This window comes from Trichechus manatus, unplaced genomic scaffold, assembly GCF_000243295.1.
Source record: "Trichechus manatus latirostris isolate Lorelei unplaced genomic scaffold, TriManLat1.0 scaffold00079, whole genome shotgun sequence".
NCBI classification, from domain to species: domain Eukaryota; kingdom Metazoa; phylum Chordata; class Mammalia; order Sirenia; family Trichechidae; genus Trichechus; species Trichechus manatus.
Genome location: NW_004444015.1, coordinates 12,370,270 through 12,389,229, shown reverse-complemented (window position 1 = coordinate 12,389,229; position 18,960 = coordinate 12,370,270). Strand labels below are relative to the sequence as shown.

General features: G+C 42.4%; 1 protein-coding gene across 5 annotated transcripts in view; it reads left to right on the top strand.

Moving 5' to 3' along the window:
- Positions 1–18,960, top strand: part of LOC101356395 (integrator complex subunit 6 like) — a 64,301-nt gene that overhangs the window by 12,593 nt on the left and 32,748 nt on the right. For 3 of the 5 annotated variants that reach the window (XM_023735489.1, XM_004380954.2, XM_023735490.1), the window contains exons 3-6: positions 13,467–13,616; positions 14,636–14,725; positions 14,960–15,143; positions 16,121–16,249. In XM_023735489.1, coding sequence (XP_023591257.1) covers positions 13,467–13,616; positions 14,636–14,725; positions 14,960–15,143; positions 16,121–16,249 — 553 coding nt within the window. Of the gene's footprint in view, positions 1–12,624; positions 13,617–14,635; positions 14,726–14,959; positions 15,144–16,120; positions 16,250–18,960 lie in introns of those variants that run through there. The other 2 variants (XM_023735487.1, XM_023735488.1) reach the window with 2 other exon arrangements.

The window sequence follows — 18,960 nt, the reverse complement described above, 5'->3', positions numbered from 1 at the left end:
CTATTTTCAGCCACGTTTGTCTGGCTATACTATTCGTTAATGGCACTTGTTCTTTCATTGTTTATATCCTGCCCTGTAGGTTGAATATTTCAGTGAACTTAGTACCAAGATCCAAACTCTGGACTTGACTATTATTGAACAAAATTTATTAAGGTTTTAGGATTTACTATATAGCTACTTGCACTAATCTGCTAATGTTTATTCTCTTTGTCCCTAACATTTCAAACTGTTCACTATCCCTTCCTTAAAGATACTTATTACCTCCTCTATCCCGTTTCTCCCCCTTCTCTCTGATAATTCTTTTCCTATCTTCAAAATTCTTTCCTTTAGTGAAAGCATCCTACCTCATTCATTGTTTCAAATATTTTTTTCTATGCTGATGCCTTTCCATCTTTAGCTTCTTAGGAAGGCCATTTCTCGGTGATTATAGGAGTCTCTGGGTGGTACAGACGGTTAATGCACTTGGCTGCTAACTGGAAGGTTGGAGGTTTGAGTCCACCCAGATGTGCCTCAGAAGAAAAGCCTGGTGATCTGCTTCTGAAAAATCAGCCATTGAAAACCCTATGGAGCACAGTTCTACTTTGACACACAGGAGATCGCCACAAGTCAGACTCTACTCAAAGGCAAATGGTTTGGCTATAAGACACTCTACTTGGCTGTTTATCCTGCTATTAGCTCACAGTTAGCATGCCCAATCCATTATCCATTGCCATCGAGTCGAGTCTGACCCATAGCGACCCTATAGGGACCCTATAGACCACCTTATATCTCTAAAACCAATCCCCTTTCCCATGTTCCCCATCTTGTAGTTACCTAGGATTGAAAGCCAGGCATTGTTAATCTTTGATTCTTTCTTTTCATCTTCAGTTAGGCACTGAGGCCCATCTATGATTCCTTTGAAGTGTCTTTTACATATGTTCCCTCATTTCAATTTCTACTGCCATCACTTTAATCCAGGTCCTCATGTTCTATGCCTTAACCACTATGACAGCCTTCTAAGTGGTCTCCTAAGTGCCTCCCAAATTCCTACTACCCTCTCACACTAACTGCTAACTTTCTAAAAAAGCTGGTTTCATCAGATCATTTCCCCCTCAAAAGCCTTCAAAGGCTTCCCATGCCTATGGACTCGAGTCTAAATTGCTCAAGCTACCATTCAGAGCTCTCCAGGATCTGCCTCATGTGTCTGTATAAACTTGTTAGTCGCTGTCGAGTCAGCAGCTACTCATGGCAACCTATGCACAACAGAACGAAATGTTGCCCAGTCCTGTGCCATCTTCACAGTGGTTGGTATGCTTGAGTCCGTTGTTATGGCCACTGTTTATTTTGAGAGCCTTCCAATCTAGGGGGCTCATCTTTCGGCACTATTATCAGACAGTATTCTGTTAGGATCCATAGGGTTTTCATCGGCTAATTTTCAGGAGATCACCAGGCCTTTCTTCCTAGTCTTAGTCTGAAAATTCCACTGAAATCTGTCCCCCATGGGTGACCCTGCTGGTATTTGAAATACAGGCATGTGTCACTTAACGTCCACGATACATTCTGTGAAACAGAATGTTATGTGATTTGGACGTTGTGCGAACATCATATTATATACAGGCAGTCCCCGGGTTACGAACGTTTGCTTTACAAGTACAATCCTTAGTTACGAACCAACCCCCTTAAAGCATGTTATATTAAAACCTTATGGGAACCTGCTTCCGGTCGCCCTCCTCACTGCAGCTGCTGCCGCCGCCGCCGCCGCCACCGCGGTAGCTGCTGCTGCTGGAGCTGCTGGCGGAGGCCAGAGGAGCGGGCGCCGGCTGAGAGGGTGGCAGCAGGGCAGCGGAGCGAGAGAAAGCGAGCGAGGAGGGAGCAGAGCGCGCCCAGCCCCTCCCGCTGTTCTGCCTGCCCGAGGAGCGGGAGCAGCCGGGGCCCCACGGCACCGCCGCCGCGACTGCTGCCCGCCTGCCCGCCGCACAGAGCCTGAGATCTTGAGCCCAGAGCCATGTCCTCTGCCTCACCTGCCTGTATCCCATCCGCCGTCCAGGGCTGCAAGAGTCTGGGTTTGGGACCTTTAAAACCATTAAAACCAAACCCAAACCCGTTCCCATCGAGTCAATTCTGACTCACAGAGACCCTGTAGGACAGAACAGAACTGCCCCATAGGGTTTCCAAGGGGCGACGGGTGGATTCCAACTGCGACCTGTTGGTTAGCAGCCGAGCTCTTAACCACTGTGCCACCAGGGCCCCTTAAAATCGTTACGGAGGACATAATAAACAAAAGAAGAGCTGCTTTCCTTTTAAAAGAAAAAAAAACCTTATGGGACCACGGATGTATATGCAGTTGGACGTTGCCCGAACGGACATTATGCAGTATGTGACTGTCCTGGCGGCATAGCTTTCAGCATCACAGCAACATGCAAGCCACCACAATACAGCAAACTGACAGGTGGTGGCTGTACAAACTTATATCCCATCATTTCCCCACAGGAGCCCTGCACTTCCGCCATACCTGTCTGTATCACCCCCTAACACATATCTCTCCCTTCCTGATGCCAACCCCGAGAACATCATTTAACCAAAGGAAAAGAGGACACAGAGCAAGGCGAGCTGGAGGCCTGGGGGAGGGAAGGAAGTGAACTGAATGCAGTGGCATTCCATTAAGTGTGTGCCTTGAGGGGGAGGATGCAACAGAAGGTGCTTTAAAACTGCTATTAGATAATGAGATGTTGCAGAAGGAAGTGGGAAAGGAGCTGGAGTATGACCTTCAGTGGTTGATTAACCTGAGCTAGACCAAGATGGTTTGATTTAAGTTGGCCTGAAGTTGCCAGAGGCGCTGCTGTTTAATAAGAAGCCCCAGTCTCTGCATTTCTGTCTCTGCAGAAGGGAGTCCACGTAACTAGACATTAGATAATAGGGTTCTAGGGGGAATGCCTAGCCTTTAATACAGACGTGACATTGGAAAGTTGGGGGTACCTGCTGTTTTATTTCTTATAGAATGACGGAGATGTGAGGATCAAAGCTCTCCTCCTTTTCTTAAAAGCTTACATGTATGTACAGACAATGTAAACTCTGTTTCGTAGTGATGTGTTTGAGCTGTAAATATACAGAAGTATAATATAAAGAAGTATATTTAGACTGTTGGTGGTGTAAACGGTTAATGGGTTCGGCTGCTAACCAATCGGTTGGAGGTTCAAGCCTACCCAGAAGCACCTGAGAAGAAAGACCTAGCGATCTACTTCCAAAAACTCAGCCACTGAAAACCCTGTGGAGCACAGTTCTACGCTGACACACATGGAGTGGCCAGGAGTCTGAGTCAACTCGGTGGCAACTGTTTGGATCCTTTCATAAAAAATCAGATTTAGAAAGTGTTCTTAGTCTGACCTGTCTGGAAGATCACACCATCTACTGCCATGTGAATATGGCAAGTCGTATCACCTTAGACACTCTGTAAAGAGGGCTGGACTGGAAGGCAGGAAGCCTGGGTTCTTATCCTGAATCTGCTACTTACGAGACGCACGACCCTGGGCCGGTCACTTAACCTTTTATGGTGTCAGTTTCCTCATCTGTAAAATGAAGAGATTAGATTATCTCCACTGTTCCTTCCGGAAAAGTACAGGAGAGAATTGTATAATTGAAAGGCAGGAAGTGGAATAATTGAGGCTTAGAACTTGGGGCGATTTCAAAATTGCTTTAGTTTCCCTACAGAGTAAATTTTAGCAAAAGGTTCCTGTGCATGTTCAGTGCGCTACACCACGCACTTTCTGGTTAAGTTGGTAAATGTCACTCCATCTTGTGATGCCGTTTCTGTTTGTTGCGAACAGTTGACTGTTCAGGGCAATTTCCAGTCAATGGTTCCGTGTGAAGAATGGAACTGAGGAGAGTTTGGTGGCGAGAGACACTAACTTTGCATTTCTGTTGGGATTTTTCACCAGGAATGCGTGTTACTTTTCTAATATAAAAGGCAGTTCATAAAAAAAATTTGAGAGACATTTTTAAAAAAAAGAATTAGCCTGGAGGAAGGAGATGCTATATAATATTTAGAAAGTAAAACATAGCCATTCTGCTACCTCATCTAGTCCAACTCTTTCTGCAATGTTTATGGTTTCACTCCTGTCCTTGTATATTTTTCCACGGCCACCTTTGTTAACTTTTATCTTCTGTATGTGTTCATAAAGAATTTCTCTTATTAGAAGCCAAAGTCTAAACAATTGCACACGTGATCTGCACAATAGCATCTTCCCCCCGCCCCGATAATAGGTATTGGTCAATAGCTACAGTTGAAACTGTCTGAGATCAGGAAGGGAAACTTTTTACCATTTATATCTGACCACATTTGGTAAATTCTTTGCAACTCCAAGATGTTTCTACTTCAATAATGGTGCAATTGACTCTTGGACAGAGGAGGAAAGTTTCTAAAATTCAGTTTCCACATGTTTACCATCCACTGGTGAAGATCAAATTTCTTTTGATCTTATCATGCTTTCAAGTGAACTCGGAGAGGTGTGCTGATACAGGATTTTATCCCAACTCCCTGAAGTAAGAATGAAAACTCATAAACGTATTTTGCAAATATTCTTAGACAATTCCTTATGATTGTTTATCCACTGTAGGGTCACTATGAGTTGGAATCGACTCGATGGCACACAACAACCAAGTAAGCTAGATTTCTTTTATGTGGTCTTGACTGGCCGTGTTTCCTGAAGCATGTGGCTGAAAATTGGTAGACTAAACCACAGAATGGTAGCATTTAGTGTTCCCAGGAAGAGAACTGATTTCATCAAATAAAATGGACTTTGCAAATTTTAGCCAGTTCAAGATGCTAATAAGAAGGGCCCTTGGGGAAGTACCTTTGGTACAAGGGACTCTAAGAGAGCTGGATACTTTTAAAACAAATAATTTGATAAGAACAAGCTATACTAGCACACATGAAACACAGAATAATAAAATACCTCCTTTAAACCTAGAAGTATGTCAGTACCTTCAGCCAAGTGAGAAAACCACAAAAAAGTGAAATCAGGCCAAATTGCTAAAGAGTATTAAGGGAAAAACATTGTGTCAGACAGGGTCAGAAAATATAATGCAAGAAGAGAGTTTTAAAAGGAGGTATAAGAAGCAAGGCAATTCCATTCTTTTAATGATTCAGTGTCTTCCTGATGTGTGCTGCACAATTTTAACAGCCTCCTTTGTAGGTGTGCTAGCTGGAGACAGAGGAGCCCTGGTGGCACAAGGATTAAGCCCTTGGCTGCTAACCGAAAGGTTGATGGTTGAAACCCACCCAGCGGCTCTGTGGGAGAAAGACTTGATGATCTGCTCCAGTAAAGATTACACACACACAAAAAAAAACCCGTTGCTGTCGAGTTGATTCTGACTCATAGTGACCACGTAGGACAGAGTAGAACTGCCCTGTAGGGTTTGCAAGGAGCGGCTGGTGGACTCGAATTGCCCACCTTTTGGTTGGCGGCCGAGCTCTTAACCACTGAGCCACCAGGGCTCCCTACTAAATATTACAGCCTAGGAAACCCTATGGGACAGTTTTACTCTGTCACATGGGGTCACTGTAGGACGGATTCGACTCCACGGCACCTAACAACAACAGCTCTACACACAATTTTAGAAGAAAAGTTTACCCTTTTAAGGTTATGCAGCTGTCACAGTGTAATGGCTGCGTTAGGTACAATCGTGTATGGTAGCCATGTTCTGTCTACCCAAGAGGGCAGAGTTGGAATCCATTTTTGTTGTGAGAAGAAAATTCTTGAAGTCGAAAAGTTTTAACTTGCTCAAATATTCAGTATAAGGCTAGGGCAGAGATCAAGGGAAAAGTCATTTGTCTCCTCAGGAGACAGTTGATGGGAAAAGCAGGGCTTCTGATTTTTACACGTCACCCTGTCTCCCTGATCCATTTACCAACGCAAGGACAGTGGGTGATGACAAAGATGCTAGAATGCTAAATTGGAGAAGAAAGTACTGTTGAAATGGGTTTCTTCAGATTGACTGGGTTGTTGCAAAGCAAGTATCCCCCAAACTTGAGGAGAGCAGATGGCAAAAGGAAAACAGCTTCTCTTTCAACAAGAGAAATAATGGCCCTGCTAAATTTAGACTCTTCAGCTTTAACTTGGGACATCTGGGAAAATACTCAAATTTGTTAACCATCTAGTTTGTGGCCACCTAGAAGAACCCAAGCTGTCACATGGGTTTATGAAGGGTAAATATTACCAGGCCGATTTCCCTTCTTTTAATAAAAGATTTAAAAGTCTTGTCAAAGAGAGGAAAGCAACATGTGTAGTCTCTCTGGATTTCAGCGAGGCTTTATTATTCGTTCCCTGTGAAGGGCTGGCTTGGACTGGCCTGCACTACTGTTTACGGGAGGGTCCAGATAGGCTGTGGGATGTGTGTGGCCACAATGAATCTCTTGCGCTGTGGGCAAGTGCCTGGCTTGTGAAAATCTATAATATTGAAGGATTATTTTTGCTCTTTGAAAAGATCCACTGCCAGTGCCTTTAAATAGCTAACTGAAGAAACCGAACCCGTTGCCGTGGAGTCCATTCCGATTCATAGTGACCCTATGGGACAGAGTAGAACTGCCCCATAGGGTTTCCAAGGAGTGCCGGGTGGATTCAAACTGCCGAGCTTTTGGTTAGCAGCTGTAGCTCTTAGCCACTACACCACCAGGGTTTCCCTTTAAATAGCTAGCACCCTGTTGTTATTGAGTTGGCCATTGAGTTGGCCCCTGACTCGTGGCAACCCCATACACAATGGCATCTGGCCAGGAAAAAAACTCGAGTCTCCCTCATGGAAGGAGAGAATTCTGCCAATGAACCACCACTGCCTCCATCTTCCTTAACCCATGGCTGTCAAGTCAATTCTGACTCATGGCGACTTCATGTGTTACAGTAGAACTGCTCCATCAGTTCTTGGCTGTAATCTTTATGGAAGCAGGTTGCCAAGCCTTTCTTCTGTGGTGTGGCTGGGTGGGTTTGAACCACCAACCTTTAGGTTTGTAGTTGTCTTAGTTATCTAATACTGCTATAACAGAAATACCATAAATGGGTGACTTTAACATACAGAATTTTATTCTCTAACACTTTAGGAGGCTAGAAGTCTGAAATCAAGGTGCCAGCTCTAAGGGAAGGCTTTCTGTCTCTGTCCTCTGTGGGAGAAGGCCCTCATCAATCCTCCCCTGGGTCTAGGAGGTTCTCAGTGCAGAGACCTCAGGTCCAAAGGATGCACTCCACTCCCGGCTCTTCTTTATTGGTGGTAGGAGGTCCCTCTCTCTCTGCTCTATTCTCTCTGCTTTTATCTCTTGTAGGGCGGTGACTTAAGATATATAAGATACATCCCATCCTAATCCTACCTCATTAACATAACAAACATAACCTAATCCTCATTAACATGGCCTAATCCTGCCTCATTAACATAATGGGCAGCTCACTCCCAAATGGGACCATAACTGCAGGCATCGAAAAACCAAACCCACTGCCATTGAGTCAACCCCGACTCATAGCAAACCTATAGGACAGAGTAGAACTGTTGCATAGGGTTTCCAAGGAGCAGCTGGTGGGTTTGAACTGCCCATCTTTTGGTTAGCAGCGGAGCCCTTAACTACTGCGCCACCAGGGCTCCACCACAGGCATAGAGGCTAGGATTTACAACACATCACAAAATGGAGGATAATCAGATCACAAAATGGAGGACAACCACACAATACTGGGAATCATGGCCTAGCCAAGTTGACACATATTGTGAGGGGACACAGTTCAATCCATGACAGTAGTCAAGTGCAAACCATTTGCGCCACCTAGGGACTGTGGACACTGCTTGTGTGTGTGTGCGTGTTTTTTTTTTTTTTGAAATTTTGTTCCCCCTGCCTTGGCATCTCTAATGACTCTACTGTTTGCTGAATCAAAGCTAAGCTGTCCTGCCTGACCTTCAGAACCTTCTAGAACAGCTCTGTCCAATAGAAATGTAATTCTAGCCATACACAAAATTCAAATTTTTCAAGTAAACATGTAAAAAGAAATAGATGAAACTAATTTTAATAATATATGTTATATAACCCAATGCGCCTGAAACATTATCATTTCAACATGTAAGCAATATAAGCATGTTGTTCGTTGTTAGGTGTCATGAAGTCGGTTCTGACTCATAACGACCCTATGTACAACAGAACAAAACCCTGCCTGGTCCTGCACCATCTTCACAATTGTTGCTGTGCTTGAGCCCATTGTTGCAGCCACTGTGTCAATCCATCTCATCGAGGGTCTTCCTCTTTTTCGCGGACCCTCTACTTTACCAAGCATGATGACCTTCCCCAGGAACTGATCCCTCCTGATGATAACATGTCCAAAGTATGTGAGACATAATCTCACCATGCTTGCTTCTAAGGAGCATTCTGGTTGTACTTCTTCCAAGACAGATATGTTCATTCTTTTGGCAGTCTGTGGTATGTTCAGTATTCTTCGTCAACACCACAATTCAAAGGGGTCAATTCTTTTTCGGTCTTCCTTATTCATCATCCATCTTTGGCATGCCTATGAGGTGATCGAAAACATGATGGCTTGGGTCAGGCGCACCTTAGTCCTCAAGGTGACATCTTTGCTTTTCAGTACGTTACAGAGGTCTTTTGCAACAGATTTGCCCAATGCATTGCATCTTTTGATTTCTTGACTGCTGCTTCCATGGGTGTTGATTGTGGATCCAATGTAAAATGAAATCCTTGACAACTTCAATCTTTTCTGTGTATCATAATGTTGCTTATTGGTCCAGTTGTGAGGATTTTTGTTGTCTTTATGTTGAGATGTAATCCATACTGAAGGCTGTGGTCTTTGATCTTCATCAGTAAGTGCTTCAAGTCCTCTTCACTTTCAGCAAGCAAAGTTGTGTCATCTGCTTAATGCAGTTGTTAATGAGTCTTCCTCCAATCCTGATGCCCTGTTCTTCTTCATATAGTCCAGCTTCTCGGATTATTTGCTCAGCCTACAGATTGAACAGGTATGGTGAAAGGATGCAACCCTGATGTACACCTTTCCTGACTTTAAACCACGTGGTATCCCCTTGTTCTGTTCAAACGACTGCCTCTTGATCCATGCACAGGTTCCTCATGAGCACAATTAGGTGTTCTGGAATTCCCATTCTTCGCGGTGTTATCCATAATTTGTTATGATCCACACAGTTGAATGCCTTTGCATAGTTAATAAAAGACAGGTAAACATCTTTCTGGTAGTCTCTGCTTTCAGCCAAGAACCATCTGACATCAGCAATGATATCCCCTGTTGCACGTCCTCTTCTGAATCTGGCTTGAATTTCTGGCAGTTACCTGTTGATATACTGCTGCAGCGGCTTTTGAATGAATACAAGCATGATTAATGAGATACTTTACATTCTGTTCGTTTTGTTGTTGTCATTCTAAGTGTCTGAAATCGGGTATGTATTTTACACTTATGGCACATCTCAATTCAGACTAGCCACATTTCAAGTGCTCAATAGCCATACGTGGCCAGGTGCTACTGTATTGGACAGTGCAGCTCCAGAATGTGACTTGCCACCGCCATCACCCCCACAAACAAGACATACCTAACTCTTACTTCTTAGTCATTTGTTAAAATAATAATAATAATAATAGGGATGTAATACTGTGCCTGTTTTATAGGGTTGTCCTAAGAGAATATGAAGTGTAAAAGTAGTTTGTAAGCTCAAGCTCTACAAAATGCACTGAAGTTATTATTTGGAAGTAAGGGTTTTACTGACATGAGAGTAGGGTATCTTTGGAGTAAAATAATTTGAAAGAAAAGACCGTATTAAGAAGGTAAATTAGCTGTTTTGAACTCATTTATGAAAAAACTGACTCCAAGCAATGAATGAAAAGTGTACGTGTATACTTTCTCCCCTCTCTCTTCATAATAGTCTTTTGGGAAGAAACTTGTCATATTAATAAGTTTCTCTAATTCCTTCAGTTCATCGGCACGCCTTTTTTCCCCACTTCAACATTTTGAGGAATGGATTGAGGGGCAATTTATTTTCTCTCTTGAAATAGGAACTGGACTATTACCAACAAACTGATTGCTTTTGTAGCACATACACTTTGTAGTACTGAAGTGGGAGCGACATTCGAAATTCTTTTGGATTGTTCAATTCATTGCAAAGAATTGAAATTGGCCCCAAAACAGAATGCCAATGATCCAGACGCAGAAACTACTTGCAAAATGCCTCCAATCGATATTATACAGGAAATTTTAAAGAGCAATTATTCTGAAAGCTGGATTAATAAGACTACTAACAATCAGCACACATTATTTTAAATATTGATATGTTGGTTGCTCAAGTGGTACCCAAATCTTATCCCAACCCATCAGCAAATCAAATTGTTGTTATAGTCAGTTGCTCTCGAGTCAATTCCGACTCATGACGACCCCGTGTGTGCAGAGTAGAACTGCTCCACAGGGTTTTCAAGGCTGTGACCTTTTAGAAGCAGATCACCAGGCCTTTCTTCCGAGGCATCTCTGGGTGGGTTCAAACCGCCAACCTTTCAGCTAGTAGTCGAGCACTTAACTATTTGCACCACCCATGGATTTTGTTCAAATCAAATAGTCCATTAATGTTTCTTTAGTCATATCTTGCACTATCATATAAGTTTACTGTGTGGAAGTAAGATTGCTAAACTATGTAACTTAAAAAAAAAGTCAGCTCTGTAAAGTGGCTTCTGGCTAAAGGGCTCCACCATTCCCAAGTTTGCCCAAGCCAGAAACCTCAACCTCATGTGTGACCCTTTCTCTCTCACCCATCCCTCTAATCAGTTACCAGTCTTTATGACGCCATCTCTGAACTATGTCTTTAATCTGTAACCTCCTCTCCAGCCCCACTGCCCGCACTCAGGCTCGAGTTACTGTTCTCAGGAGCTATTGCAACAGTCTGCAAACCTGTTTCCTTGCCTTAAGCTTCGGCCTCTCCTCCACCCCACAATTTATTCTCCAACTACCAGCAGAATGCTCTTTTCTAAAACACAGATCTGGTCATGCCACTCACCTAATTAAAATCATCAAGTGATTCCCAGGGCCAACAGATAACATCCAACTACTTTGCTTGCTGTATAAAGCGCTTGGCAGTGTGATCCCAACTCATCAGCCTAGCCTCCTGCCACGTACACAGAATACTAGATAATCACATCACTTGCGACTCTTCAGTTTGCCCTGTCCTTTTATGCACTCTCTGTTCCTTTTCCTTGGACTGCCCCCTCCACTCCCCATCCAGCGTGGGGAGTCTAGTGATCTTCTCTTCATCCTATAACCACACCAGTTGCCATCGAGTCAACTGTGACTCATGGCGACCCCATGCGTGTCAGAGTAGAATTGTGCTCCGTAGGGTTTTCAATGGCTGGTTTTTCGAAAGTAGATCACCAGGCCTTTCTTCTGAGGTGCCTCTGAGTGGATTTGAACCACCAACCGTTTGGTTAGCAACGAAGCGCGTTAACTGTTTGCACCACCCAGTGACTCCTCATCCTGTAAGGCTTCCTCGAATGCCCCATCTTCTGTGAGAAACCTTCCCGCACTCTCTGGTTGCTTGTTCTTTCAGTCTCCCTTACTGGATTCCTTATTGTGTTGTGGCAGGAACTCCTCAAAGGCTAACTCCTCTCTGTTTCCCCAGCATGTAGCATTCTGCCCAACATAGCATAGTTGCTCAATAATAATGTGTTGAATAAATAGAGAAGAGAATTGATGCTATCCCCTCACTCTGCACCTTTTCTTTGCCCCAAAGAGGAGAGCTTATTTCAGAATTCAGTGTGATTTGTAATCACCTGCTAGTATTTCTAGGTATTTTACGTGGACAGTTTAAATCGTAATCCTTCCTTTTCACTAAAGTTTCGTTTGTCTAGTCCAATGAGATTTTCCTTAGGCCACAAGGAATTATTTTCATTTCCTACTTTCCCTAGGTACTACATACAGGTAACATATACAATCTGGCCAAAGGAACATATGGAAAGGTTTTACCTTTACATCTTTAGACCCTCTGACCTATGGGATATATTAGGAATTTTTTTTAAATACATCTTTCATTTCACAGAATCCTAGACTATTGGACCTGGAATAGATTTTAGCCAGTACCACGTTCACCTTGTATGGCTATGCATAATGAACTTTTGAACACTAGGGGGCGCCATTCCCATTCGTTACAATGGGAATGACACCGTTCCCTCCGTGTTTTGTTTCTTGCACAACCTTACATGGCAAGCTCTGCTTATCTAATCCTTCTTCCTTTTCAAATGAGGAAATTTAGGTCCGAAGAAGCTAACAGGTTTGCTCAAGATCGCACAGATATTTCATAGTAGAGTCCAGGCAATTACCTGCCCCCTCTCTGCCTCTCAGTCATTCTGCTAATCCCAATTACTTCTGGAAACCGTGAAAGGAAAAAAGATAGGCTTTGCTGTAGTTGTCTGGATAGTGGACAATATGCCTTCAGCTGAACATGAAATTTAAATCACTTCATTTATCGCTATACGATTTGCTGTTGCTTTCCACCCCCACCCCCTGAGGCTGCTGTCCTGGCCTGGCTGGCAAGACTTCAGCGTTCAGCATATCACACTGCTGCCCCCAGGGCTACTGAGGCACAGGTCGCTGTTCCACCTTGTTGGCAAGCTCTCCTGTTTGCTCCGGCCCTTGCTGGCCCACTCCTCTGTAACCAACTTTGGCTTCTATTCCTGGCATTTTGTGTGGCTTTGTTTTTGTAGCCATCACTGACCAGTTAGCGTGATTCTTTCCTTCCTTCTGATTTGCAAATCAATCAATCAGAGCATGTTGGCTGTTGTTCTTGTCTTTGGTTCTTTGCTGCTGTTCATAGTTGCTGGAGGTTGCTACTTCTTTGCTAAAATTTTTTTCTTTTCTTTCTCCCCTTATTCTAGAATTGGAGCTTTCTGAATGCTTGAAGGTGCCAGAAAGGGTTTCCATTTGTGATTCTATTCCTATCATTCCCCCTTTACTCTCAGTTAAAAGTGAAAATATTGTTTAGGAGGAAGAACCTTGGTTAGAAAAATGCACGTCGGTCAGGCACACAATAGCTGATTATTTGTCTGAATCAAGGACCATGCATTTAAAAAATAACTACGCCTTCCTCCTCCCCTTACTCCATGCTCATCGTCAGTGTCAAGCTAAGGTAACAGGTGTTTTGGTAGGTTTGGTTGAGCCTGAATAGAAGACTCGACCTCTTGAGCCAAAGCCAGTCAGCCGTAATGGATGAACATACTGTTTCCTTGAGTCCTTTGCTCTTTGTCATTAAAGATGGCAGATCTGTCTGAAACTGATGGCTTGATCAGTCAAGAGGTACAATAGAATTAGGTCAGAAAAAGAAACGAACCAGTTGCCACCGAGTTGATTCTGACTCATGACGACAGCTGTTGATTTGTTAAAGGTTTGATACTTGCTGTTTACTGGTTGTTTGCACTTTACATATTGTTCATTGTATAATCGGGAATTTCTTTGTAAATGTTTGGTTTTCAGGCTGGTTGGAAGGAAAATCACGCAACATTCATGAGTGAACTAAAAAATCTTCAGGCTTCTGGACTGACTACTCTTGGTCAGGCTCTAAGATCCTCATTTGATTTGTTAAATCTCAATAGATTAATATCTGGAATAGACAATTATGGACAGGTAAAAAAAATTTTTGTGTGAGTACAGCTAATTTATTTTGGTGGCTTGGGGTAAGAATTTAAAATTGGGCCGGTTACCAAGTTTTCTGCTACTTTTTATAATCTCCAAAAGGAGGAGGTTCATATAGCTTTTGAATGCATATTTTTAAAATATCCTTCTTCTTGGGTCTTGTATGCAATTTGATTATAAAATAGCAAAAATTGCCTATCATCAGGTATCAGAAAATGGGACAAATAAATTGCTGAGAAATATTGGAACAAAACAATTGAAGAGAAACTTTCAGTGTCCTTAACCCTCCCTTCCCTCCCCTCCCCTCCATTCCATGAAAAAGTTCTAAAATAAGAGGAAGGCAGAATAGCATTTGCTGCTACTACCATTATCCTTTCCTACTCTAAAAACTCTGGTCACAATGACCTCACTTTGAGGTTGCAGGGCATAAGCCACTAATGTTCACCTGTCTGTGCCAGAATTTCAACTCAGGTGAACGGATTCATATGATATTTGTATGGATGATACAGCCATTCTCGTCTCTTAAATCTCATTCTTTTGTGATTACTTGGAAAGCAGAGAGAGAGGGGGGCATTTATTTGAAGATGGTACAGTAAAACCTGCGAAAGCTGGAACCTGTGTAAGGCGGAAACCTGTCGGAGAAGGAAAACTCAAATATTTTCTGCTAAAACGAACGATAGAAAAGTGGTGACTGCACCCTTGACGAAGGCGGAAAACTTGCAAAACCCGGGAAAACAAGACAGTCCCGCCGAGCTCTGGCTTTCACAGTTTTCACTGTAGTTTGGGGAGTTCCCCATGATAAGAATTCCTCAGATGATACTGAAAGTCACCTCTTCAGGGATTGTCACTTTGATTCCCACTCACTTCCTTCCCTAATCTTTTCCTTCTTATTTATCCAGGCAAATAAGCTTTTATCAAACACTTGAGAGATCACTGGCAAAGCAAATGTCAAAGTTTAAATAAAATTGTATTTCTTTACATGGCTCTAATACTTTTTAAATGTATTTTAGGGTAGAAATCCATTTTTTTTAGAACCATCTATTTTAATAACCATCACAGATGGAAACAAGTTAACAAGTACTGCTGGTGTTCAAGAAGAGGTGAGATTGACTTTTTTTTGTTTTAATTTCATTTAAATGGCAGAGAACATGCAGATATTTCTGTGGGAGGCATATATTTCTAGTTCGGAATAAGCTTTATAAAGCTTTTGAGCTTGGTAATCCGTGAAAGATTGCGTCATTTGATTGAGTTACATGAAAGAAAAGTGAACCCCTTTAACTCTTCATTTTGGTCTGGGTTGTTAAGCTGAACCTTTTCACTTTTTGCTTTGTCAGCTTTATCTTCCTTTGAATTCTCCTCTGCCCGGAAGTGAACTAACCAAAGAACCTTTTCGTTGGGATCAAAGGTTATTTGCCCTGGTGTTGCGTTTGCCTGGAGTGGCTTCTACTGAACCAGAGAATCTAGGGAGTGTACCAACTGATGAGTCGGCCATCACACAGATGTGTGAAGTCACAGGGGGTAACGGTGATATTTAATATTTCTACAGAAAGCATTCAGGGAGACAGAGTATGTTGTTGTTGATAGTGGCTGTCGAGTCGGCTCCGACTCATGGCAACCTTTTGTATAACAGAATGAAACGTCGCCCAGTCCTGCACCATCTTCATGATTGTTAGCGTGTCCGAGTCCATTGTTATTACTTTATGCGCTGGCGGCGCAACCGTTAAGCGCTGAGCTGCTAATCGACAGGTCGGCGATTCGAACCCACGCAGCAGCTCCACAGGAGAAAGACCTGGCGATCTGCTTTCGTAAGGGTTACAGCCAACAAATCCTATGGGGCAGTTCTGCTGTGTCACACGGAGTCGCTCTGAGTCGTAATGGACTTGATGGCACCTAAAAAAACAATACTTTTAAAATGTGCTTTAGGAGAGAAATCCCCTAGTTTTCATTAAATGCCAGATCTAATCTTTACTTGTTTGCCCTCAAAATAGTTAACAGGGATTTATTTTAACTCTGCTGCTTAAGCTCATCATGGTATAATGTTTGCTGCCAATGTAACAGTGATTACTTCAAGTCATATTTTAGGATTTCAAATGCTGTTATTATTAAATAATATTTTATTTGATCGAAATTGCTGTTAGCCCAGAACCAAAACCATTTCTGAGGCCAACTCTTCAGACAAAGAATAGACTGGACTATGGGACATAAAATGATACTCATGAAGAATGTGCTTCTTAACTCAAGTAGATTCATGAGCCTAAATGTGCAGCTCCTGTCCGGAGGCGAGATGAGAAAGCAAAAAGGGACAGCAGCTGGTTAAATGGATGAAGGAAATCAGGGGTGGAAAGGAGAAGTGTGCTGTCATAGTATAGGGAGAGCAACTAGGATCACAGAACAATGTATGTATAAATTTTTGTATGAGAAACTGACTTGAATTGTAAACGTTCGTTTAAAGCACAATAAAAAAATTGTATTATCTGTTTTTCCTTCTGGTGTAGGTCGCTCCTATTGTGTCAGAACACAAAGAATGCTGAATCAATGTTTAGAATCTCTAGTTCAAAAAGTTCAGAGTGGTGTCGTTATTAACTTTGAAAAAACGGGACCAGATCCACTTCCTATTGGCGAAGGTACAGTAGATCATCTTTTTTTTTTTTTTTTTAACCCTAAAGTGTATATAGACATAATGGACAGTCTTCACTACCTACATGTATTTGAGCGATTACAAACATCTATCCAAAAAAGAGCTCCCATTCAAAAAATAATAAATAGATAAATATAATAAAGAACAAACAGCTGCCATTCATTCATTGTCTATGCACACATGGCAGGTGGCCAAATTCTAACAACTTGAATTTAATGTCAAACCTTTCTAAGCGATTCCCTTCTTTTCCCTGGTCCCAGTCTTGGGATGACACTGAACCATTCACCTCTCTAGTCACAAACTATGTGGAGATTCACGACGGCATGCCACTGAACTAGTGATCTTGGATTGGGCCTTGTGAGTCCCAAATGTGCCAAGCTGTCTGTGTTAGTTACTGCAGGGCAGCAGGAGTTTAATGAATGTTTATCCAAGAACCGCCAGTACTCCATAAGATCCTACGCTAGAATTTTCCAGGCTGCTTTTTAATTGCAGAATCTCTCTCGCTCTCTCTTTTTTTTCAAACGAGAGTTTATAGAAAGCTCAACATATAAAAATAGATAAAAGCAGAGCTATTTTTGGAGACCCTGGGTGTTGCAAATATTTAAGGCACTTGGCTGCTAACTGAAAGGTTGGCAGTTCGAGTCCACCCAGAGGTGCCTCAGAAGAAAGGCCTGGTGAACTACTTCTGAAAGATCAGCCATTGAAAACCCCATGGAGCACAGTTCTACTCTGACACACATGAGGGTGCCATGAGTCGGAACTGACTCCATGGCAACTGGTTGTTGGGTACTTTTGGATAGGGGAAGGGGCCTTCTCCTCCCCGAATCTATACCCCTATTGCAAGGCTGCTGTAGAGCACTGCTGTAGGCTCTCTGTTCACACACATATATACGTGTGCATACCTGGACTCCATCATAACCACGGTGTTTGTGTGATCTGATCCATATATTTTAATCAGTAGTAGCTGCCTAGAGAAGCCAAGGGGACAAGTGTCTAGGGGCAGGAAGATACACGTTTCTGTCTGAAGCAGTGATCCTGTGGTTCCTGACCTTTTTCTCTTCAATTCCTGGACCGCTTTGAAAAGCTGTTGAAAAACATAGACCCCCTCTTCCTAGAAAGCTGGACTCCAGGATAAGAACACCTGCCATAGAGGACTGAGGCCTCACAGCCTGTTTTAAATTCATCGTAAAGGAAGGGCATGTTATATTGCTAGCAGTCGAGTGACTGCTCAATCCCTAAATTTGTGTTCATTACCTTAATGTGAACTGGGAATGTTCAGACTGAAATCCTAGTGGGAGGCCATTTAATGTCATGTAAACAACTCAGGTTTTCTTTCTAGCTCCAGCTCACCTTTGTCCAGAGTTCTTAACCTTTGAGATTCTGATGAACGCTAATAACCCTTTCCTCAGAAAAATGCACATCCCCAGAATTGTGAGCTCAACTTCAGAGGGATCTCTTGGTCCCCTGAAGCCATTAGATGTATTCCCTAGGGCTCCATAACCTGTTGCCATCAAGTCAATTCCAACTCATAGAGACCCTATAGGAGAGAATAGAACTGTCCTATAGAGTTTCCAAGGAGCAGCTGGCTGCCAACCTTTCGGTTAGCAGCCTGAGCTTTTAACCACTTCACCCCAGGGCTCCAGGGCTCCTATGGACCCCAGTAAATCTCCTGGTCTAAGTTAAGAAAAATGAGACTGAAATCATTAAAACATTGTCTTTTACAGGGAACATTGGTGGTTCAGCGGTAGAATTCTTGCCTTTCATGTGGGAGACCCGGGTTCAATTCTCGGCCAAATGTTACCTCATGTGCAGCCACCACCCGTCTGTCAGTGGAGGCTTAGATATGACACCAAAAGCACAAGCAACAAAAGACAAAATAGATAAATTGGACTTCACCAAAAAACATCTTTTACAAGTATAATTTAGACTAAAGACTATATATTAGTCTTTAGACTAAAGGTTACATAATTCTGCCTTGCCTTGTTTTGGGGTGGGGCAAATAAAATATGCTACTTTAAAGAATTAAAATGCGTTTAGGATACAGTATTTCTCATTATAAAATGCTCAGTTTCCATGGAATTTTAATGGTGAATTAGTCCACAATAAACTTGATGTATTTTTGTGCTCCCCACCCCCCGTACTATTCAGGGATTAATTCACACATAGATAATGTTATCAATATTTCTTCTACCTTTAAATGAATTTGGATAGCTTTTATTTTGCCTTTGTGGTCATTGGGACAAACTGTTTAGTAAGGAATACTTTTTTTTTTTTTTTATCTAATTGGGAAAGAAAGAATATGCAAATGGAATTTATGGCCTATTTTGTCAGATTCCAAAAATGTAAAATTAAAAAGTAGACCTGGGAATGAACAATTTCATTTGCTTAATTTCATAACTGAATTCTGGAAAAATAACTGTAGTCTTCTGGTGTGTTTAATCTAGCAGCCCAAGTCTTAGAAATTTTAAAACTAGCTTTAAAATAGCTTTTCATGTGGTGAAGTCACTCCCGAGGTTCACCGTTCAGCTGGCGATTGGACAGCCTCATAAAACAAAAGGGACTAATGAGGCACAACAGTCCAGGAACAAGGACTAGTAGGCACGAGGGGACAAGAAAGCTGGTGATAGGGAACCCAAGGTTGAGAAGGGACAGTGTTGACATGTTGTGGAGTTGTTAACCATTCTTATAAGGCAATAT